General features: G+C 39.4%; 1 protein-coding gene across 2 annotated transcripts in view; it reads right to left on the reverse strand.

The window, feature by feature from the left end:
• Positions 1–2,903: 2,903 nt before the first annotated feature.
• The window catches only part of LOC108678302, a 47,985-nt gene continuing 25,283 nt past the window's right edge, over positions 2,904–25,605 (reverse strand). The window contains exons 2-10 of one of the 2 annotated variants that reach the window (XM_018166678.2): positions 17,963–18,085; positions 13,260–14,161; positions 12,384–12,788; positions 10,373–10,453; positions 7,583–8,157; positions 6,571–6,708; positions 5,871–6,093; positions 4,423–5,456; positions 2,904–3,982 (exon numbers count right to left, since the gene is read on the reverse strand). In XM_018166678.2, the coding sequence (XP_018022167.1) occupies positions 3,806–3,982; positions 4,423–5,456; positions 5,871–6,093; positions 6,571–6,708; positions 7,583–8,157; positions 10,373–10,453; positions 12,384–12,788; positions 13,260–14,161; positions 17,963–18,085 (3,658 nt within the window). In that variant the 3' untranslated portion in view covers positions 2,904–3,805. The remainder of the gene's footprint in view (positions 3,983–4,422; positions 5,457–5,870; positions 6,094–6,570; positions 6,709–7,582; positions 8,158–10,372; positions 10,454–12,383; positions 12,789–13,259; positions 14,162–17,962; positions 18,086–25,605) is intronic. The other variant, XM_018166680.2, reaches the window with a different exon arrangement.

Genomic DNA, 25,605 nt, shown 5'->3' on the forward strand with positions numbered 1-25,605 from the left:
GTAGAGTTTTTTGTAACTCTCCTCTATTTATTAGCCCTGCATGTCTCCCTCTTTGGAATTTTAAAACGAGTTTAACCCGAGGTAAGCAGTGGAAGTTATTTGATTAACTTCACTGAATTCCTGACGGAATGAATAGTCATTTCTCCCTTGCTTCCTTCCAGTTGACTTGTTGCCTCGAGTGACCGTTTGTCCAAGACTGATTTCAATTATTCACCCTCGATTTCTCGGTTTCATTTCTTCACTTTCGGTCACTTTGTGTAAGATCTAAGTTAGTTTGAACCTTTCATACTAACCGTTCACTATCCAGAAGTCATCCCGTTGCCAAGGTCAATGTCGCTAGTATAATGTTTAGAAATCTGAAGTCATGATAATTGGAGCGGTCTAAATAAGAACTAATCCTAATTCATCCATTGGCTCGTCTGTTTCTAGTTGTTAGAAGGCTTCTTTAAAGTCTTCAAGTTGTTGTTTTATAGAATTATTAATAATTTAGGGTTCTGCTTATATACTTTTTCATGAGCTGTGCTACTTCACTGTAAACTCATTATTTCACTTAGTTTAAATTTTATTAAACTTGTTCACAAATGTCTATCTATGCGGCTTTTGTCCAGTCACAATAACGAGTGACATGTACCATACATAGATGATTACTGTAACCAAATCAACATATTGTCATACTTGGGCATTAATGCTATAAGTATTCTATACAAATGGCTAGGGATTGTATGTTACAATACTTTTTTTTGCTCTTAAACTCGCTGAATTTTCATAACTCATGCATGCCTCATCGTAGAGCTAATTATCCTCATCGTAAGCCATTTCAATATATCTTTTGACATTATATATATTTTGATCTCATTATAGACACTTTTGTTATATAGACCGTTTTCCATTCACAAACATTATATTTATTATCAATCTAGTCATTTTATGATCACCGTACTGGTTGTTCATGGCAGTAGTCAATCGACACGTAGCTTTAAGGAAATATTTATGCAATCTCATTGAAATGAACCCCAAGTTCTTAGCACTTCTCTCAACTGCTTTTAAGGTAGTTATAATTACTCAGAATTAGACAGGTTACTTGTAGGCTGCATTCATCCGTAAAATCCTACAAACATTACCCACCTTCCATCTTGACCAAGACGGCTATAGCGAAAATAAGTGTTAATACAACGCGCGGTGTTTCACATCTTGGTCCTCGTTAGACTAATATTGCTTTGAAATTCAAGGTCTTGAATATATGCGACTTACTATCTTGTTGTTTCATTTGGTACAAGAGGAAATAATGTAAGTGCTAATGAAAGACCATTTGGCTATTTTCTATATTTGGTTTAAACACCGTCTCATTACATAATGCTACGTGTGCCAAGACAAGTCTATATGCTTGCTACAAGTTAAGCTGTACATGTATGTACACGTAGTATGGAAACTGGGGGGGGGGGGGAAGTGACTGCATCAGAATGCCCCTAAACAAAAACGCAAAATAATAAAGCAGGCGTCTGTAACCACTTTTTTATAACTTAAAAAATAGGGATGTAGTCTTGCAGCGTAATTTAGCGTCTGTAAGTAAGAAATAATCAATTTCGTGTTGAACTGTCATCTGCTTTCCAATGATTTATTGCCAATTTCCAAAATGAGCTTAGCAAAATTCATGAACGTTAACGCTTTAGAATACTACTATCATACCATGAGATAACTATCGAATTAAATCTAACATTTCACTAAAAGCGTTCCTATCGTCACACAGTGATTTACGTAAGCATTGAAGCATAACACTTCATATGGACAGCTACATAGTGGAACCCGTATCTGCCCAGACTTATTTGTAAGAATAATCTTCTATCGAGAAAACTAAACGGCCAAAGCAACTCTTAACACTTCACTTGTAATTGATCATAACGAACCGCGGCAAAATTTGGAGGTCACCACAAAAACGATTAAATAAGTAATGCTGCAGTCAAAACAAACATTAGACAAAAATATTAAATTAAACCCTGTTCAAGTTTCATCAAAGAACATGATATTCATATCATATGAATGAAGCTTTCAATCCTTCTGTCGTTGAACAAAACTGAAAGAGCATAAATCCGCCAAGTCAAACGAACGAAAAATGAATAATCCTTTCTAAATCTGAAGATTTATATTTACAGAGTTGTACATGTCCAGCAATCGTGTTCGCTAAGGAATATTTTAGGTAGAAATTCTTGCTTATAAAACCTAGATTAGCTATTAAGAGTAATGACCAATTCAAGTCTCGGCCATTGCTCCACCCTCGCCCAAACGAATACGTTATTCCTCTGAAAATAATCAACTTATTGCTAAGGACTATTTAGACCGCAACTCGCTTTTATACTCTCTTGTTCAGACAATCTTGAAATAACCTTTGCTGGGATGTTCACTGCGAGATGTATGAAAAAACATATGCGTATAAAGTTTTCTAAAAAAATGACAGATGAAAAAAATGAAAATGGTTAATTAGTGAGAAGATACAGTTAATATTTTGTATACGAAATGAAAAATGGAAAACTATTTTCTGCTAACCTGCTGTACGTAGGATAAACTTTGCACTGATTAATCTAAACTGCGTTGATAAGGCCAAAGGATAACGTGACTATAGAAATCGCTTAAATTATTGTACATAATCAAAGCAAACTGCAGGTATGTACACTATCACACACGGTTCTTAATCAACTGTATATATATACTACACGACGAGAAAAAGGCTTCGGATTTTTACAAGAATTTTCGTTCTATTCGATTCGAATGAGAACGCGGTCCTATTTTCAGACCATATCTTAATGTTACTCCTAGGTCGATAAAGAATTTCATTTAACACAGCCAAGCTAATGCTAAGAAAAATGTACAGTTGTATACTCTAATAGAACGTTGAACATTTTCGTAAGAAAATACCAACAACTCGTTCAGGTCGCGATACACTGCAGGCGATTGAACAAACTATATTTTAATATACTCTATTTGACCTAAGATAAGAACTCCTTCCTAACTCGCATGTCTTCCTGTATTAGAACTTGCTCATTAGTAAGAAGCTGGTTCTCGACACGATGCATTCTTGTAAGTTAAAGTCAAGTAGCAATACATCATCCCTCAAATTAGAACGAAAGACACTAGGAAATTTTATTTATTTTCCGAGTTCTCAGATGTGTCGGAGGAAATTTTAATCGTACCCGAAAGATATGTAGAAGGTTAAATTCGAAAGTGCGTCAACGAATTCCTAGAAAATATGACAAATTCATAATTTAAACTGATTAATGTTTGGACTAATCTACAATAAATTTCTGAAAGAAAACATCGTGAAAAAATTAAGAAAACAATCAAGATTAGAAACGCGCATGAAGAAAAAAATAATACTAGTCAAAAAAGACAATTCCGTGTGAAATGCGCCGTCATCAGTTAAATGGAACTTAATCACAAGCGACGTCACAAAATGACACACTATAACCACAAAATCACGTGTTGAAGTGAAACTTTCATCTTTTTTTAGCTTCCTCAAACGTCAAAGCTGTCGCAAACATAATAAATAAGTTCATATTTCAGAAAGCCAATCCAGGTAGCGATGTGAGGTCTCAGCTGATAAATTATTCGGTATGAAGATTTGAAGACATCTAATTACAATTGGATATTACCGCAAAGCACAGAGTGACGGATAAGGTAGTTTTACACGATTCGCCTAACAAAAATTAAGGCCAAAAAAAATGAGGACCTGTAAGCGAGATTGATTATCCTGATAATCAAAACACTCGACAGGATCATCAAAAATACAGGACTGTGAAACTAGAAGAATGTGTCAGTGACGCAGGACTTGCATGACGCAATGGCCGGCGCTGTCCGCAGTGGCGGAAATGGTCCAGTCCGGAGGCCTTGCGCTGTCAGACAACAAGTCTCCAGTGAGCTCATCTTCAGCAGCGCTGTCCGTTACTTCACTCAGCGGCGAACTCTGTCCTTCACTCACACATTCTCCGTCCTGCAATGAAATAATATTCTCGAATAACTTATTGAGAGAATAATGCATACTTTTAGTCTGTAGACTACAAAGCTTAGCTTTCGCTTTTGCAACGTTAATCTGCTAATGTACTTCAATAGAACACATTTGAAATAAGAATATTTCAATGAATGTCATTTCAAACTTCATGTAAGTAAACAATAATTTTGTTTTCAATGTATTGTAATTGGTTAAGATCGACTATTTGAGGAATGTGTAAGGTATCCAACAAAATACATTTTTTTAAATTAAAATACAATTATAATTCTGTTGTTGAAATGACCAAACACATAGTTTCAACTTTAAATGAATATGTTTAAAATTTAAACCCAAATAATTTCTGGGAACCATTTTTTCAAATTAAAATACAATAACAGGAGACTTAGTTAATAATACCAAACCAATGTTCATGAACTACTCACCGTAGTTTTTTTAAGATGCTCTTTATAGACGACTAGTGCAGATGGTTTCTTCAAGGTGCCGAGAGAATGACGACCCGCACGTAATAATGAGTTATCTTGTTTACGGGAATTGGTGCCGCGCAGGTGCAGCACAGGGATATTCGTCTTACTATTAACTGTAATACCACCAACACCGCTGTCGTCACTAATATCTGGCGCCAAGATGTTCTTCTTTTGACGCTTCTTGGTTTCAGGTTGGCCAGCTGGTGACACGGCACAGGAATCGGAGAAATGTTTGCGCTTCTTGTTGTTTTGACACTCGCTGACATTCGAAGCTATACTCACAGTCTCGTCTACCTGCTCATGCTCCTGATGATCGTTTTCGTCAGATGACGGTTCGCCAAGGTCATCATAATCCAAAGAGTGAAGAAGCGGCAGGTTGGCAACGGCTAATGAGGGATAAGGTATCACCTCGCTGTTCTCTTTGACCATACTTGCGAAATAATTGTCGCTAAGCGGAAACTTGCGAACAGAGTAAGGTGATACCTCTCTCGCATAGCCTTCATCCTCATTATTGACACTGCTGTTGTTGCTGCTGCTGCGTAGTCGAACGCTGCAGCTGTTGCTTCGTAATTTACGAGGGCCCGGCACTGCAAGTGGTGTGGCTGTTGAATCATTCATGGTAGACGCGGTACTATTGCTGGTCGACACAATTGTGGCAGGAACAGTGATCGCCACTGATACTCCAGTATTTCCGACTATGGCATTTTTTATTTTGGCCAATGCAGGATCATCATTTAATGATTTGACGGCATTTGTGTGTTCCACACCATCGTTGTCACCGTGAGCCGTTGCGCCAGAAGCAAAGTCTTTGGCCGAAGAACCAACGGCTGAAGAGCCACTGGCACTAGTAGCGAGAGCGGCGTCTTCCGAGATGACACTCGCGGAATGTTTGGTGCTCTTTGAAGACTGGTTGCTGTCTTCTGATAGTGCCAGAGGAGTAGCAGGGGGCGTTGCCAAGTCTGATACGTCCACGTGTGGTGACAAAGGGTTATCTGATAAGAGGAAATAAAAGGTTTAACATGGTACTTGAGAGAAAATATTACCAGCTAGACCAACCAATGTAATAGAGAACAAGTCTCGTGGAAAAAATCGAAACAATCTTAGAACAAAATTATGTATAATCCTCTAATATGCGAATTAACGCTCTTCACACATTAGTACTATAATCCTAAACAAATTTAACAAATGAACATGAACCAATTAAGCAGTAAGGAAAGATTTACAAATTTTTGTGAACAAATCACTCATTATCTACAGTTAAATTAAGATTATTCAATGCTCATTATTTTCAGTTAATTTCAGATCAATCATGCCGACTGGAAGTGGTTTTTGATTAGACAACATAAATAGAATTACTGCTTAGTCAAAGCAATGCTAAACTCTACTTTTATAAATGCATGACTAACCGGGCGTGTTGGTGCCGGTGGTTGAGGACCCGGCGATACTGCTGGTCGAGTTGGGTGCAGGCGCCAGGGCGCTGCGCTGCCGCACCCTAGCGTTGCCCCCGTGCCGCGTACCGCCCGTCGTAAGGTGCGCAGCAAACCTAAGGCCCTCGAGCACCTCACTGCGAGCATGGCGCTCCACTACTGTAGCGTCACTCACATCTTCTTCCAACACCACGCCGCTTGTCTGCACATCAATCCTCATATAATCAGCATCTTCTACACGATATCATTGATGCGCAATCAATTCCAAAATCCTCGAATGGATTTTGATGGAACTGGTCGCCGAAATTTTTTCGATAAAAATATGCTGAATTTACTTTGTGTTTTTCTTTACTTTTTAATTCTTAGTGAACTTGCGATTTAAGCAGATTAATAATATAAACACGATATACACTAGCGTCAGGATATTAACCGGGAAAGAAAAATGCTCTTTATTGCAGCGGTAACGTGAAATATTGAAAAACGGAGAGGAGAGTTAAATCAAGAAATTCTAATGTTTTTTTTTAATAAATTGAACAAAGTTATCCAAAGACGGGGTTTGAGAAAGCGGAATTTTCAAATTGGAGTTATTATTTCTCGCGGTGATCGCCGGGCTAACTTGCTGGTTTTGTACATTAACAAGACACGACTGTAGATAGAACATTAGTCTTTAACTACGTACCTGATCAAGTGGTTTTGGTTCCTCAATTTCCCGCCACTTGGGGGTGACAATTTCTTTGTACTCGATGGGCTGGACTGGCGTGGCAGAAGCCATGTTAGAAGGGATGACTATGTTGTCGATGTCGTACGGCGTAGTGCTCTGCAAAAACAGGAGATCCAAATTCTGATACTGCACTAGAATTAGCTATAGAGACAAGACTCGACGAAACACTTTTCAGATTGTTATTTATTTGGCAATTTTTGAAAAATATGAATCAAATAATTAGATAAATCGAGTATCGAGGATACCACCATCGCTCAAGATATTATTAAGATAACATAACAAACTTTGAAGAATCTCAGGGACTAAAAGAGGGCCAAAAAATATTTTGTTTGCCACTTGGCACTCCGCATTAGTTTCTTCGTACTTTCGTTCATGCCAGACAAAAACATTCGACAAGATCCGACACGTATGTATGTATGTGCAGTAGTAGTTAACAGTATTTAACAGTTCAAAAGGAGAAATAGAATCTGAAATGATTCTATACAAATGAGATAATTCAAATGCATGAAACAATTCCGAATGAAAGACAAGATTTTCCGAATTCAATTTGGAATAAGCGAAAAAGAGTAATCCCAATTTAGAAGTGCTCACCGATTTCTCACTGGCATCAAGACGCAATAGCAACCAACGATAACTGCACGCTGGTTTTTATATTTGCTTTTACCTTGGCCCCTAAGAAGCACCTAATATTGAAGAAAACCCACTTTTTCCCAAAGAACACAAGTGAGTCATGAGATAAAGTAGCGATAACAGATGAAAAAACGGTCACTGGGCATCAAGTCACTCGTTCCTCTAGAAGTAGGTTGCGAAGCTATACTTAAATTGTGAGCCTCCACCAGGATATTTCAGTAGAAATGCGTTCCTAGCAACACAGGTCGTACGCTTTGGAGGAGATTCACAAATATATAATCCCAAATGTAACATGCACCAACTACCGTATTGATCGTTCAAAACAAATGGGAAATCAAACCTGTTTATTTCTTAATGCAACAGCTGCCGCGGCCGCAGGTGTAAGAGGAGGTCCAGCAACACCGGCGCTATTAGGTGCAGACGAAGCAGCGGCGGTAGCAGACGTGCCTCCCAAGGCAGGGGCTGATAAAGGCCCGCTCGTCTGACCGACACGAGCAGCGGCGGCAACAGCGGCGGCAATTGAGGAATGTAGCGAAGTTTTGCGGTTGGCCGCACTTGTGTGCTCTGCAGAAACGCTCACCGAGCGCTCCAGAGCCAAATTCGAGGACTTGCCAAGTAACAAGTTAGGCGGCTTGTTGCTGAGGTTACGTGCTCTGTTGCTCGATGGAAGATGAGTGCGCACACCTCCACCAGAACTAAGGTCGCCAGGACTGTGTGGTCGGCGACTCTGGGTCCTTCCGTCGGCAAAAGTTTTAGAGTGCAGTAAAGGACGCGCCTCTGCAGGGCTCGGAGGTGGCAAAGAAGGCGATGACGCACGACTGCTGCCGTGTAAGGACGACGCCTCGTCACCGACGTACGATAAATTTGAGCGACCCACACGTGATCCTCGACTGCAGTCTCCAGCTGCTGCTTCATCTGCCAAGCGTCAGATCAACGTTATTGCTCGCCTGTCTCATTACAGCAGTCCAGAAAGTCAGTATCATTCTTTATTATTGTCTGATAATGTAATTTGTTGGCGAGAACACAATATTTCTCAAAATTTCTGACTTCGTCACAATATTACAATGAAAAACCGCATATTGAGTTATACACAACTCGAAATCAGCACGCCACGGGATATACGAGGGTGTAATTATGCCTCATGAGTCCACACAACTTGAATTATGATATTCATACAATGACGCGAGTGAAGCAATTCTCTAAGGTGCTTCTATTCGAGTCAAGAACTACTACAATCGATTAATGAATTTAATATAAGTAACGTTCTGGAGTTGCAGCAAGGTTCGGCAAAGGTCTCATAAATGTTATCTACCGTAGTACAAGAAATTCAAAGATAAAAAAAACCGTAAGACACTAAAAATATTTTTAAGATAATTGAAAGTTCATTATGGCTCGTGTTAGTTTCATGAACGAAAATATGAGCTAAGCAATACCCGAAAGTATACAATTTAGGTATTTCATATGCTAGCGATTCTAAAAAAGATTATAGGAGTAAAAATTTTTTCGAAACTGCTATCTCAGACGAACACATTGTACATTTTTTTATATATCTGAGGCAGATGAATGAAAGTGGTAACTCGGCAAATTTGGAACTCAGTAATAGAAATAATGTGACCATTTAATTCAGAAAAAAACTAATCGCAAAAGTGAAATTGATGCAGAGGTAAATAAATTTGATCCAAAAAGTGTTTAACAAACGTCGGATTTAAATTGAAAAGAATAATCGCTTATTTCAAGCGTTTTAAAACGATCACAAAGCATAACATCAAGTGTTAAAACAATCCTTGTAACTTACACGACCGCGTTCTGGACAGACAGAGTAGCAGAGACGTTCAACAGTTCAAGCGACGTATTGCAAAATGACGAAAATATTTCAAGCAAAAAGCTGTCTTTTTTCCCAAAACCAGCATGCATGAGGGACGGTTAGAAACAGGATATCATACAAATAATTACACGTGTTTTTTTCTTTATGTAAATGCTGCGGCAAACTGTTCGCTCGTACGTTTTAAATCGATGCAAAACAAAGAATTATGGACCCTATGCCAAATTCGACCATCTACTCAATAAAATGTGCCGACAGCGAAACTGTTAAAGACACTTGATTCAATTAAAGATTGCAACCAATACTCCTCATGGTAATTATACTAGTAATAAATTTTTGAATTTTTACACATCGATATCAATGGCCTTGGCGGAAGAAAATGTTCATACTCTAGTAAGTAGTAATGCAACACCGATATTCCGTTAAAAAGATTCACGAGCTCAAGTACGTTAACATTGACTTGATTCAGCCGAAACAAGTTATAGCGAGATCCCAGTGCAGGTAACATCACGCTTAATGTTTTAAAACCACGTGCACTCTCTCATTTATGTTGTAATGAACATTGTCCCTGAGTTAATAATAAAATACTGACCATGCTTAACCGGCTGTTTACAAGGTTAACTTTAACACTAGGAACTGTCCAACACCAAGGGAATTTATCATTGTCAAATGTTTTTAATCTTCATAAGAGAAATTCTTCGCATCGAAGGTATTGTTCAATGGTTGCTTCTATATGGTTATGAGTTGCAACTTTGCATGCCGAAGCTCTAAACTGCAAACATTGTTATTTTAAATTACGGATAATTTTTAATAGCCGTTAAATTCGTGCTGGGAGAACAGGCTACAGCAAATCGGTCACATTTCAGCAGCAAACGTTTGAGGTTCTTTCGACAACCTGATAAGTTAACGGAAACAAAACTATTAAATTTCGTGAAAGAGACAGGACATGACTGAAGAACGAGTGAATGCATTCCGTGTTATCGGTAAAATTATATGATGAGATATGAGGTATGTATTAAAAAGCCAATGATCATTGAGCCCCATCGCTGTACTGCAAACGAACGAGCTCGTCAAGTGTTTAAAAACAATCACAATCGAGAGCATTGGTCATGATATTGATAAAATGAGGAAATGCGAAATGTAATGAATTGCGTGAAGCTAATTAGTATAGGTCTTCGTTGGTTTATTTGAAAAAGTTAATGGAAGACGAATCGCATGGTATTGAGCTGAATACTATACAGAAACTCGGTCGTTACGTTGTTGAAACAGGTTTTCTCGAGACGTGATGAGTGGCGTAAAGCTAATTACCATTGAGACTGAGTAGAGAACTGTGAGTAAGACCGCCGGTAGTCGCGACCAGCTCGCCCGTCACCGAAGACTTCCTCAGTCCTGCACAGCACACCAGTCCTAACGTAAGCAGACTTGCTCCTAGCCTAACGCTTTCTTAACGCTATCATCTTAACGCAATCTTACACTGTACGAGATAACGCTACTTATAAAAATTATACGCAACCCTTCGAGTCCTTCTGTTTTTAGCTCTAAGAAGTTTTTGATCATTAGAGTAATGGGAAAGAATCTACGTAGAGTGTGGAACTCGGCTGAACACACGAACTTCAAGTAGTGTGGTGCCATAACCACAGAAAAAGCCAACATCGAAAACTTCACCCCCACCCTAAGCATATGTTGTCTCCCAACAAGCCAAGCTTGCTATTTCTTTCGAGCCTTCCGGATTGAATGCTGGCGCAAGCGATCGTATTTAACCCTGCGCTCGTTATAAACAAAGCATCACTCAGCACTAACAGGCCAGAATTTGACATGTACAGACCTGCAATCATTCAGCAAATCTGCAAATTGAGCCGAAAGTTGTTCTTCGCTCGCAACGCAGAAAGCGCAAAAATTTATGTAAAATGAACCTTAATGAATTCGAAAATCGGGTGAAATAAAAATTTAATAAAAATAAAAAAGTAGCAGTAGGAAAATGATTCTAGACGAAGGGAATCTCACGGAAAAATAGGATACTCCAAAAATTATTCTTTTAAAAACGAGTGATTTCGAATTTTTCAATGGGTGGTAGCTGCTAAGAGATATTTGACGCCTTACTCGAAAATGTTTTTTTCCCCAGAAACTTAGTCGATCAACACTTTGATAATGAAAGTCGACATATTTTCTTTTAAAAACAATAAACTGTTTCACCATACTACTCGCAAAAGTAAGTCAACGGAAACGTTGAATGCAGTCCTAAAATTTCTAGGCTGACCGCTTAGAATCCTTATTTTGAGTCGACGTCAAGCCATGTGTTCGGTTGTAGTTTAGCGAGCGGATCTTGAACACACGTCATCTCGTTATCGCACTGAATTCTACTGATTGATCAAAAATTTATTTTATTTGCTTCAATAGTTCATCATAAACATCCGCTAATATTCAATAATACTGTACGTAAAAAATAACAGCAACATGGCTTTCAAAAACAGCTGCGAAGCATTCGAATTTTGGAATGAGAATATTTTTGAACGCAAAGAATAACTTTCGAAGTTGTGACACTCAAACACCTCAAAAAGCTGTGATTACATGCTGATATATGCAGCACACATGACACAAAAATAATACAAAGCAAGCATAGGGAATTAATATATCCCACGATATTGGCTCGAGCAAATAACTGCTTGCAAAGACACATAACCACGATAATTTTATATATTGGCTTACATTATCACGGATAACAGTAAGGAATTTTATTCGCGATAGTGGTTTGCCTCTGACGTGTCAGCAATAAATAGGATACGGAAGTCAAGCGATCCCACATTGAGCGTTTTCAGTTATGAATTCCGTTGTTCAAGAAGAGAATAAAGAAGCTGACCAAGTGAGAAGACTCGTCAACGTCTTGCATACAGTGATGTAGTTTCCCCGCCTCATGAGTTATGATAAAGAAATAAATACTAGATACACTGTAAACCACAAATATTGATGCAATCGTTAATACAATTATTTTAAATTGAAGAGCTAGAGCGTCAAGTTGCTAGAGCGTTGATCAACACTACAATATGAAGTTTGGGAGTTATTGGCTACATTTCCCGTCATTTACATGAACATAAATGGTTTCAGAAGTACAGAAGAAACGAGAATTTACACGAAGTGCTGCATACCCCTGATTTATTCAGCATCATAACGTGGACAAAGAATTAATGAAAATTTAAATCATAATAGAGGCGTCCCCTATAATGAAACATCCAAGACCACATACAAAAGGAAGAACAGGAAACAGAGACAGAAAACGTATCAGGCATCTTAAATGAAATATTCGATATAGGTTGTCACTTACGTAACGTAAGACGTGCTTTCTGCTCGAGCTTCTCCTTTCTCTTGAAAGCTTTCTTCTTCTTATCTCTTCTCTTCTCCTCCCTGTCTTTGGAGCGCTGCTTCATTTTATCCTTGCTTTTCTTCTTCTTTTTATTGCCGCTCTTATGGCAGGAATAAAGGTCTTGTTCACTATGGTCAGCGTCACCGTGGTGGTGACGGCGGTGGCGGCGACGACGATGGTGGTTGTTGTGTCGCGACGATTTCGATGCGAGGCCGCAGTAGCCTGGTAGACTGGACGCCTGAGCGCCACTAACATCAGCTTCATCACAAGTTCCACGGCTGGTCTCCGTTGTGATGAGGTGCGCTACTTTGCCCAGCCACTGGCCACTTCTGAGAACACTCTCGGTGCGAGCACTCATTGCGATTTCTGCAATGAAATAACATTGTGAGACATCCAGAAGGAGCAATTAGCATCGCTTGGGTGAACGTTAAGCAATGTTCTGGTAAAGGTTAAGCAAATCCAAGTTACTACACGTACGTCACTAAGCCAGTCCAAATAATTGCACATGCCCGGAAATTTCTGACTATGCCTGTGGTAAGAAGCTTATATCAACCCCCATCTACATATAAATTACCAGTGTGTGCTCAAGATGAGAACTTGTGTGTTCAACCCAAGATTTGTTCTCGTATTATTAAGTTACATTTCTAATCGGCCCGCTAACTAACCGCAAGTGACATGAGCTGCCAGGCATTTGAACCGCGCATTCCAATATTGATAAACTATGAAACCAAGCAAAAATCATTATTAAGAGTTATGATAACGTACAACCTTATCAATCATTCACAGCCTATGATTCTCATGAGAAGCTCTCACACGATGTGAGCTCAATATACCCACCATTATCACGGGCAAGTAAAGGATGATGCAAGACATCGCTGCCCGCCAACCGCTCATGCAGCGGCTGAGACCTCAGCACCAGACCAGCGCGGCAGCTCGCAGCCACGCGGGGATACCACGCGTTCCTGCAGAGCTGAACACCGCCCGTGCTGCTCGAGCTTCTCGTGCTGTGCTGTGATGATGATGATGAGACACCGACAGCGTTTGTGCTCTTTGGAGGAGTGTGTTTAAGGGGAGATGTAATGGGACGGAGACAGTGAGAGGGAGAAGGCGTCAGGGAAGCGCTAGAGAGCGCTTTCTTCAGGGGAGTTTGCATGCCGTTCATTTGGCTTGCATTACTATTATTTGTAATGGTATTAATAATATTACTACTACCACCACTCGTGTTACTGTACACATTAGCAGGAATGCGTGGCGTCACGTTACACAATGTGACGCACATAACGCACTGCATGGGTGCCACACACCGGCAGCTGATGGGTAGTGTCGGCTGCGGGACAAGTTCCTGTACTGGTGTTCGCCCTTGCCTCGTTCTGCCTCTGCCGTGCTCGAATATATTGCCCACTCTGACCCAGCGACGCTTGCGGTGCCAACGCAATCCTTTAGTTCGCGCGCAACCATCGTTGTTGTTTCCACTCTCTGTATCGGTATTGTTGCTGTTGTTATTGTTGATAGAACTCGCATTGCCGCGAGTAGGAGTGCCGTGATAGTCAGCAGCACTGTCGTGTTTGATGCCGTTGGGGTTATTGATGTTCACGCTGCTATTGAGGCCGTTAATATTGGTACGAGTGCCGCACGTGTACGGTGGGCGGTTCACTGTCATCAGGTTCGCTGAGCTCAACGGAACCGGTGATCGCTCCAAGACGCTGCTCGTGTTGTAACGGTTCAGTTGGCGTAAACGCCTGCAATATTAGACAATATGTTAGAAGAAAAATTTAGAATATATGATAATTATAAATGTTCAACCATGAGAAATATTCTTGTTACATCCTAGTGAATTTAAAAGAATGTTTATTTCAAAATAAAGTTGGTCCGTTATAAATAAAGCAGGAACTTTGTAGTAATTTGGTATTTTGCAACAACCATCTATCATCAACCATCATTGCAACAATGATGGTTGATATAAATCCTACCATAAAATCTTAGCACAAAAATCTGAAGTAAGAACATACATAAGCAATCAGTATTTAGATTTCGACAATTAAAATTTGTAAAGTTGTTTATGACAACATCCGATACGTAATACTGAAGCTCCAGTGGTGAGAAAACGCTCGTAATTAGAAATTTCAGTTCAGCCTAATTTTAAGCAGTAACATATTGCAAAGTTTTGTAAATATTCGAAATTAAACAAGAAATATTGACGTAAATATAAAAATTACCCTGAACACTTATCATCTACCAGCGAATGGAAGCTTGCGGATAGTTAAAAAAACTTGATCTCACTAGGCATATAGCAATTCTAATTTTTCATCAGTTCATAAAACCAACAAAATGTCATGAAAAAAGAAATAGCAATCGGCTTAAGCCTGAAGAATACGTCGAAGATTTAGCAATTAAACGCATGTGATTGCGTTACCCGAGCATATGAATGAGCTTTGTCAACGCCTGTACTTAAATTGAAATTTGCACGATCGAAATCATCGTTCAAATCAGGTCGAAAAGCGTAGAGGGATATTATAAAGTAGCAAGGTGCAGACTTGAAATTTAAACTGCAATTTAATTTGATATAGCACTGATTTTGTGTGCTTGGGGTGTTGAAAATTCTGAGCGAAGAGAGAGAAGCCCCATGAGGCGAGGCGGGTGACGCACACCTCCAGAGCTTCTCAGTCACGGGACAGTGAGTCATGAGATGTTGGCTCAATACCTGACTCTCCAAGCCTTTCCATGAACACAAGCAATCAATAGTTCCAATATGCTTAGTTAATTTGATCCATTCATCAATTGAATCAAATAGTAGGGATTTGGTAGTTTTTCAAGGCAGGAAATACAATTTAAACCGCACATAAAATAGAGGATTCATCATTCTATTAAAGTAGAGTTGCCGTCATTTTCGATTGCAGCAATAACATCATATAATGTTTACTGCGAAGGAATTATATTAAAGAGCGACATAATAGTCCTTCATGTGTCAGGAATTCCAACAAACATCGTTTTATAAGAATTATTAAATTTAGCTCAAATTCATCAGCGCAAATCTACTACATGCATGCCTAGAACATCGACTTCTTTGTTCGCTTCGGTCCATTGATTTTGAGGTCATAAACATTTATATACTTCATAACCACAACAAGCGGTGATGAATTCAAACATATTTTTTGTGAGGGGGAGGAAGATGAAGGTATCCGGCTTGAGTTTAAAGTGGCCAGGGTTGAAAAGACTATGTTGATGAGTAAACCTTACAGGTTGATGAGTAACCTTACGCGGCCACAGATTTTGTCACTCTCACAATTATCTACTAACGATAATTTGCTGACTAGCAGGATAACACGAAGAAGTTTCATAAGCGTTCACTATTTGCCATGACGTTATTTTGTTACTGACAGACGTGGGGAAATCTGCTAGGAAACTTGACTGTAATGATTAAAAAACGTTTAAGAACAGCTGAAGAAACGACGGATGAAAAGCTTTGAACGAGTGTGTGGCGAGCCAACATTGGAAATTGTACCTTCGTTTCGTATTGCCGAGAGCAGCATGAAGGAGGATATTCAAGTGAACAGAACGTGTGATAGGAACTAACGTTTGAAAGCCGCAGCTTTAACAGTGCATCGTTGTATGAAATGAAAGTAGACACCAGAGTGCGTTCCTCGAAAATGACTTGGATCAAATCCACGACACGTTCTACTACAAGGCAACTACTTCTAGCAAACGGACCAGGAACTATTCTCAAGAACGTAATTTCGCAAGTTTGTACGATGACCGGAAGTAGTACGCAAGTTCATACGTTATTCAACTAGAATTCAGTAACCCTCAGGAAAACAGACGAATTCTCGACTATAATTTTGAACTGATCCAACTACCAAAATCAAAAACGAACAAACATTTCGAGAGCGAAGAAAGCATTAAAATTAAATATCAAGGTCATATTAGATCAAACCTGTGTTTCCATCGCACGGTGTCAAGGCTATAAATTTTCAGCCTCGGGGACCGAGGGCAAGTTATATAATTGCATAATTGTGGAAACCTTAAGAGGAAAATTATATGAAAATGAATAATAGAGCTCCCACCATGCAGATAAAATTGCAGTAAGAGACCCTGCAAGAGTTGAGGCAGGTGTAGAAATTAATCAGCACCATCGAGAGTGAAGCAAAACAGCAGCTGTTACGTGGAACTTGCTGCTGCTGCTGGAACAGCGGCTGCAGCAGCAGCAGCAGCAGCAGCAGCAACCGATCAATGAGAGCAGCGACACAAGAGGGCGAAGGCAAGGCGGGAAATGCGCATCAGCTGATGCAGAGACCGCGGCTATATATACATCTTGCTGAACAGCTGTGCAGCCGCCAGAAAGCTAATTGACAATTCATTTCGTCTAGCTTGGAAGTAGGAAACGGATAATGTTTGATATGCAATTTCAACATTAAGTGAAGAAATTATTTGCAGCTGAAGTTTTCCAAAATCGTAAAAATGTGAAAATCAGTTATCAATATGCTTATTGAGAGAAAATCAATAATTATACGCAGTAATCAAACAATTAGACGGATGACTCACACTAGAAGCATGTCAGGTAACGAAATCAACAATCTTCTCGGATTACAATGTGAGGAGAATCAATCAAAAGGAAGAAAGAGCATCAAAGATGAGAATAGTAAGTAGTGAGCTTAGCTATCAAGCAACTTTTACTAACCACATTATTGTTAAATTTAATAAATGAAGAAAGTTGTGACCCAACAGTCATCTGACGTTAAAAGTATTTAATCATTTCTTTGCTTAAATCGCAAGTTAATCAGGAATTTAGAGCAAAGACAATAATACCACATAAATTCACCAATTCTTCATAAGAGAAAAAGTTTCGGAGTCCAGCTCCATCGTCTTCATCCAAACAATTTCTCTTATAAAGAAATTATGGATTTTTTGTTATTATCTTTCTTTTAAATTCCTGGCCATTTGATGTCGAAATAAAGCTGATTATAGCTTACGTTGAAATAACAAAATCATCTGGTAATAAACATCGTTTCAATGAAATCATCTTGTAATCAACGTTGTATCAACAAAATCATCAGGTAATAAACGTTGTATCAACGTAATCAACGAAATCATCAGGTAATCAACGTTGTATCAACGAAATCATCAGGTAATAAACGTTGTATCAACGTAATCAACGAAATTATCAGGTAATAAACGTTGTATCAACGTAATCAACGAAATCATCAGGTAATCAACGTAATCAACGAAATCATCAGGTAATAAACGTTGTATCAACGTAATCAACGAAATCAACGTTGTATCAACGAAATCACCAGGTAATAAACGTTGTACCAACGTAATCAACGAAATCATCAGGTAATAAACGTTGTATCAACGAAATCATCAGGTAATAAACGTTGTATCAATGTAATCAACGAAATCATCAGGTAATCCACGTTGTATCAACGAAATCACCAGGTAATCAACGTTGACTGAACGAAATCATCTGGTAATCAACGTTGTTTGCACAAAATCATCTGATGATGCAGGTATTTTCATCGACATTCGAGTGTACGGATACTCACGCCAGAGAGCGGGTATGTTGATGTATTTTACACTCGACGTCTACGAGCTGAGCCTCCAGCCAGGACCAGCGTGCAGCGATGGCAGCGCGTGTCGCCTCGTAGCGGTACAGCGCCCGCGTCGCTCTGCGGGGGAGGAGGGGACAGGTGTTAATTAAGGCAGGTAAACATCTCATTTGATTCTTCAGTCCTCGCATCACAAAATACTTTTAAAAACGCTCAATATAAATATTGCGTATATACGACAAATGTATACAAATTTCGATCGGTGTTTCTGCACTCACGTCTGTCTGTGCTGTTGTACTGGCGACATGTGTAACACTTCGAATATTCTGAAAATCATTTTAAGGCGGCTGATATCTAATTCTAGGCCCATAACCGTTATAAAAAGGAGTAGAAGTATCATTCAGCACTTCTCACACTCCAACATAAGTCCACGCCTATTAAGGCTGATATCTGATACTTACTTCCATATTCAACGGCGTTGAAAGTGCCAGTCATTGCATCTGCATCTACTTCATGAAAGGCTTCAACCAAACAAACTTAGGTCATTCATCAAAAATTTCAGTCACACTAACTTTTTCTAATATTTTACAACTCCTGACCTCAAATCTATGCTCAAATACGATGTCTTACTTCTAGGACACAACGCCTACATAACCTAATTTATGCATGACTGCTAAAAATTTGATATTCAATTCGTTTATGAACTTCCCTAGTTAGTTATCAAGAGCTTTGTTTTTGGTTCCTTTATGTGAAGCCAAACAAGAACGTAGCAGAATCGTGGCATTCAAACAATGCAGCAGCGAATGTGAAGCATTAAATGTAACTCCATCAGTTGGCGAACAGAACAGAACCGATGAGCGGATGTCGTGCTGTGCGACAGCGCCCGTTATAACCGGTTGATCGACAGCAGTAGACAGGCGGTAAAAGTAGACAGCAGTAGACAAGCAGTGCAAGTAGACAGCAGTAGACAGGCGGTAAAAGTAGACAGCAGTAGACAAGCGGTACAAGTAGACAGCAGTAGACAGGCGGTACAAGTAGACAGCAGCAGACATGCAGTACAGGTAGACAGCAGTAGACAGGCGGTACAGGTAGACAGCAGTAGACAGGCGGTACAAGTAGACAGCAGTAGACAGGCGGTACAGGTAGACAGCAGTAGACATGCGGTACAAGTAGACAGCAGTAGACAGGCGGTACAAGTAGACAGCAGTAGACATGCAGTACAGGTAGACAGCAGTAGACAGGCGGTACAGGTAGACAGCAGTAGACAGGCGGTACAAGTAGACAGCAGTAGACAGGCGGTACAAGTAGACAGCAGTAGACATGCAGTACAGGTAGACAGCAGTAGACAGGCGGTACAGGTAGACAGCAGTAGACAGGCGGAACGGTACACGCAGACAGCACAGGCAGGTATAATGTAGCCAACAGATACAGGACTTCAAAGTAGACCGGGAGTGCAGGTTAACTGGGCAAGGCAAGAATCCAGGTAGCAAGAGAGAGGCAGGTAGAGGTATAGTCTGAGGGGAGCAAGAAAGGGTAGAACGTACATAGCAGTGTATCGTACCGTCTGCATCAGAAGGTTTCTATTGTATGGCGTGCACCTTGATAAATTTTAGTAAAAATAAATAGAAAACATTCATCTTCTAACAAAACTTAGGAACCCTAGCCCCGTCAGTTCAAAAAATGCACGCTCAGCAAAACACAATTACATAAAGTGCGGCAGCCAAGTTCACATTACTTCGAGCCACAAATTTGTTTGGGTATTAATAATTTAAATTCAAGTGTGAATGAGATAATCCACAATAATTTTCTATCATCAGGTGCTCAAATTTCGAGAAGCAAGTAGAAACCTCACAACGAAAATTGGCTTCAATTCGAATAATTTTTCCAGTACATCTGCTCGCAAATTCAATAAAATCTAATATCTACACGTTTTCTTTTTCTAAAGCAACGAGAGTTCGGTTGATGCTGCGTCTAGAAAACGATTTTTAGAAACTATAGTTTAACAAAGAATAATCAATATTTTATAACTGTAAAGAGAAAATGTAAATACAAAGCTTTAAGTTGCTTCAAAACAAGATTCCTGAACTGTGGTATATATTTGTACCCCTAATGATACGTGAACACGTTTGGGGTGTCAATAACGAATCCTTGATATTTTGATTCTTCATTTCACAGAAAGGTTTATTACGAAACAAAAAATCTGGCAACGATTTGCAACAGTTGCCACATGTCACCAGTAACTCGACGGGTACCTGGCGTAACGCGGTAACTATACATAACGCCGTATGGGTAAGAGATCACCAAAAAATTCAAAATCTTTCCCTAGACAGAAAAATTGGCAGCGGAAGTAAACAACGCCGACAACCTTTAATAATCGCGTCCAGAAAATTTAATTTAATAACGAGAATAACAAATTCATGTAAACGTATCTCGCAAGCACCTTTTTCACAGTAACTGAGCTAGAGGTTAGAACCTACACGAAAGTTTTATTTTTGACATGCAAGAAGTTGAGTTTGCTAGGAGTTGGCTGGCGTTGCTGCGCGTGGAGGCAACAGCCCCGCTGTGACGGGACCCAAACGCCGGCAAGCGTACACAACCGGCTTCGCAGGCACGTACATGAGCGGAAACGCGCGCGTATATGCACGTACATGACTGGCACTGCCGGGTGCACACGAACCTGACCGGTTGTGTAATGCGCACACATACACGTACACGAGTGCTAGTACCGTTCACACACAATGAGCGGTGTTACGTAATTCGAGAAACGATCTACAAGCACGAATTTAGTACCTGTGATAGTATCATCACCACACCAGGTCTTCGTGGCACGAACTGCTCAGTGAACCGACGAGCAAGCGTGCACGGATCACACACTCAGAGGAATCAGTGAGACTTGTCCTAATAGCGATACACTTTTTACCTTCTCTTGATCATCCTTACCCAACTTGATAAGCGACTTGCAGAAGAAAGCGAGTAATTATTGGAACAATACGACAGGTTAATTGTTTTTAGTGATACTAAGGATAGTGCACACACACACCTCGGGAGGCTGAGATCATCCAACGGTAACTTTCGTACGGTGGGCAGCCACAAGCCAGTTAGTTCCCTGACTTCTCCATGTTCTACGACCACCACAAATTTGTTTACCGTTTATTGAAGCCTGCGATACAATATTTGTCCATATTTTGAACGTGGCTTCAAAATGTATTTTTACAATTTTGATTACCAAAAACTATGAAACGCAATGCTATTAAATGCTTAGAATATAATAATCAATGCGAAAAAATAACTGACTGGCCTAGCGACAGCATCGAATAATTAAAAACAATCGATGCGGTGCAAATAATAAGAGTGTCACAAAAATGAGTAAATGAAAGTGTCGTCATGTCGTCAAAAACGGCAAAAAAATATAGACGTTTTGCAGCTACATTGAAGAACATGCACAAGTGGGAAATATTTGCAAATACACAGAAATTTTGCATGAGCATCGAAAATTTAAAAATTTGCAAAAGATTCTCAAGTTTAAATGAATGATGCTCATTCTTGGTAAATTATTTGAAGAATATAACTCTCCTGAATAAACCGAGTGCCATGGTCGAAGAGCGGCAATTGAAAATTCGCGTTACAAATGAGATCTGGCGATGGAAAGCAAAGGCCGTACACACATGTATAAGTGTATGAATAAATAACTTAGAAAGACGCATATAAATGAAGACTATCCTAGAGATAATCGCTCACTGGCCGTCGATGGATTCAAAAGTTACGTGTGATCATTCACTTCTGGCATAGCAGGATTACACCCCAAGCTATGAAGAATCCAGTATAATATATTGCAAAACTTCGAAAAAATCATTAGGTACCATTTTCGCGTACAAGCATAGAAATTTTACGAGATTAGAATTTTTAAACCCATTGCGAGAAGTATGAATAAATCTAGGATTTACATGCAAGTATTTTTTTTTTTAATGGTGCATATTGAAGTAGAACAATAAAAGCTGAAAAATCTGTTCTGTTCACACAGGTACTACCCCCAAAAATCACATAATTTAAATTAAAAGATGCAAATGCATCTGACAACTATTCAACTAGAATTTAATACAATTTTATTTATATATTTCCGTTAATTGAATAGATTTTGCTACGTCAGCAATCAAGAAAAAAAGATGAAAGAGCATCTCTCTCGTAGTCCGAGTCAAAACTTCCATTTAAATGTTTATATTAACAGAAACCGGTAGCCGTGAAAGGTATTTTTATGAGGATTTTTCAGGTGACTATCAATGGTAACTTACGACATTAAAAGGTCAAACATTTCATGCTTGAAATCGCTTTCATTTCTTTTGATCAACTCAGTGAACATAGCATGTCAAAGTCTGTGAAAAATTATGCACATCGAAAAATATACCATGACTTCATGAGACAACATAAACAAAGCAGCTCAAACAAATAATAAAAATTTAATTTTGCCAGCAATACATGACGATAGCAATGATATAGGAATAATGTCAACGGAGTGGTCCGAATAACGCCAAAAAATCGTTATCATTCAGTAGTGTAGACCGTAATTAGATAACGTGAAATATTGGTACTGCACCACTCATAATTTGGTTCGTCATAAGGAAACAGGCTAACAGTACCCGCATACCGCTTATTCAGCAAGAAACGAGAACAATAAAAACAGCACAAGTAAAGAGTGCTTTCGACTTCCACCACGAGAGAGGATGCGGGTCCAGCAGCACTCAAACTCAAGGCAGAGAATTTCCACGGTAATAATGTTTTTTGTTCCCAAGCGTTCAAATTATAGACGCGCTACATTACTACCTACCAGAACTGGAATAGAATGTGATTTTCTCCAAGGGTACCAAAGAAAAAATAACTTCGATGGTTGTTTTGTCTTGCATTGATGAAATTTAAACACTGTCCTCATGCCAGCGCTTAACATTAGACCACGGGTTTGAAGAGAGCAAAATGCTCAACATTCTGTCCTGCAGCGGCTAAAGTAAACAAAGTGTCCAATAATTCAGAACAAAATTTTCCGAAAATAATGTTGCGATTTATTAATAATGATTAATGATACTGATAGAAAAAGGACTGTCGCCAAAATGGTTCTAGAAGCAATGGTCAATGGTTGTAACAAGTGATGCAGTTATCAGTGAAGAGGAACAAACTATAGCCAGCCACGTATCGTTCATAACACACAAAAGAACTCTTGATAGCCTATCAGTAAGATAACCTACATCATCGACAACGCCGGCCGAGACAAGCGTGAATCATTAAGAGAAGTGATGCTATTTCATTGAGCAACGATAAATGTACGAAACCAGTTATACTTCGTGCACATCGAAAAGTAAATATAGGTAATCTAAAGAACAAGTACAATCATCCACAACGTTTTATTGAAACTCTTGAGTCTTCTAATGAATATGACTAATGAATGTTACAAATAGTGACGATGAAAATTAAAAAAAAATAAAGATTTGTCCATGAAAATTTATCGAAATTAAATAGAAAAACGCATGATCAGGAACTCCAACCCATTCCCTTAAGTCTAAAGTAAATTAAAAACTTCATTATCACGTATTTGGAAGTGTAAACCAGAAAATAATGTTTATGAGGAGAAACATTGCCATGCGTACAAATTTCCAAATTGTGACTTGATGATGACAAGAATACTATTTCATCAACATCAAGAACGTTAATAAGAATGATTATGTACGTAGAGCCTGGCTGTTAGATGCACACATGTCACCGGGACACGAGCTTAAAATACGTGCACACACAGAGCTGTCGTTTACGCTGAGCCAGCGAACGATGTTTTATAACGACACCCGTGGCTCGCTGCAGGTAAAATACTATCGAGGGAGAGGAAGGGGGACTCCTTGAACTAATTTAATATTGTTCCCAAGTGCACTGGGATCACGGAGACTAAGTTTTAAACGTTCAAGTACAACAGTGTTTTATTTATATGAACAGCTAATAAAAGGCTGTGAGTGCGTATATACACCTTGAGGCAAGGCAGATTTACCGAAACGCAGCGCTTACTAGCAACAGGCCAAGATCACGCAGAACTATTCATTGCTTTTGTAATATCCGTTCCTCGAGTTACATCAAAAGTTATGTATGCTGCAGAAGAGCCATATAACTTCACTTTTAGATAATATTCTTGTTACATTAAACATTACTCAGCCCCTGTGCAACAAAATTTTCCGTTAATATATTCAATTCAATGTTACAGACTAATTAAGTCAAATGAATCAAGTGATCTTCACTTGAACAAAAGACATTATATCCTTTCAAGAGTTGCGAGCTCAACTTCCAGTTCACGTTCTTTTCCGCAGTATGATGCTAATTGGACGTTTTTCGTAGTTCAACTCTAAACTCTTCCGTTTCACGTACACACGCACGAAAAAAATATTTAAAGAGCTTGTTTCAGTCAGAATGCTTAAATTTTAATCCATTTTCTCCTTAGCTGAACAACTACAAGCGGCGTAAAATATATAGCTTTGCGCAGACAAAATGAATTATAATATATAGCTTTGTGCAGACAAAATGAATTATAATATATAGCTTTGCGCAGACAAAATGAATTATAATATATAGCTTTGCACCTGTCTCTTATACACATCTAGATGTGTATAAGAGACAGGCCATGAACACAACCAAGGCCATGAACACAACCAAGGCCATGAACACAACCAAGGCCATGAACACAACCAAGGCATATGACAGCGGTCCAGTAAACAAGTCACACGGCGAGGGGGGCTAGGGCGGGGCTACGAAGGTCACGTGTAGGGATGTCGTAGGGGAGATGGGATGAGGGGTGGGGAGGAGGGTAGTGGGCGACGGCATCACAAGGAGTTAATTCAGAATAATAGGTCAAATACTGCAATCGGCTTCCAGATTGAGATATAAACATAGCGACCTTGGTTCCATTGTTATATTAATTATTTAAGATCATCGATTAAATTTTACAAACATGACTATTCGCTCCCTGCCCATGTTCGCGTTCTTGCGCTGTATAGCCTTTAAACACGAGGAAAGTAAATTACATGTACACAGTTTGATTACAGGAGGTACGTGCAAGTGGCAGGCGCCACGTGGCGCGAGTGGCAGGCGCCACGTGGCGCGAGTGGCAGGCACCACGTGGCGCGAGTGGCAGGCACCACGTGGCGCGAGTGGCAGGCGCCACGTGGCGCGAGTGGCAGGCACCACGTGGCGCGAGTGGCAGGCACCACGTGGCGCGAGTGGCAGGAATTTGCCTGCTTGTTAGCTTCGCCATTAGAAAGCCAGTTTGCGAAGGCCTTCGAAGTCAATGTTATGCATATTAGTTCCACAAGTCTACCAATAATATTTTTCCAAATACTTCATTCGAAAGTCTGTAAATTAAGGTCGTATTTTTAAGAAACGTGTTAGAATAGGTATAATTGAATCTTAAGAATTAATTGGTAATTAAAAGGAGGATTAATTGGTAAATTAAATAGGTACTCGGTAATTGAATCTTAAGACGTGCGATGTATTCAGAGCAGTTCAGAATTTGCTAAACCGTCCACATACTCGAACATCAATCAAAACTAAAAATGCGGACAACAGTAATTGAAGTGCAACACATCAAGCATTACTGTCGCGTTGCGCATATATGAGAG

The sequence above is a fragment of the Hyalella azteca genome, unplaced genomic scaffold (assembly GCF_000764305.2).
Source record: "Hyalella azteca isolate HAZT.00-mixed unplaced genomic scaffold, Hazt_2.0.2 contig8735, whole genome shotgun sequence".
Taxonomy (NCBI): Eukaryota; Metazoa; Arthropoda; class Malacostraca; order Amphipoda; family Hyalellidae; genus Hyalella; species Hyalella azteca.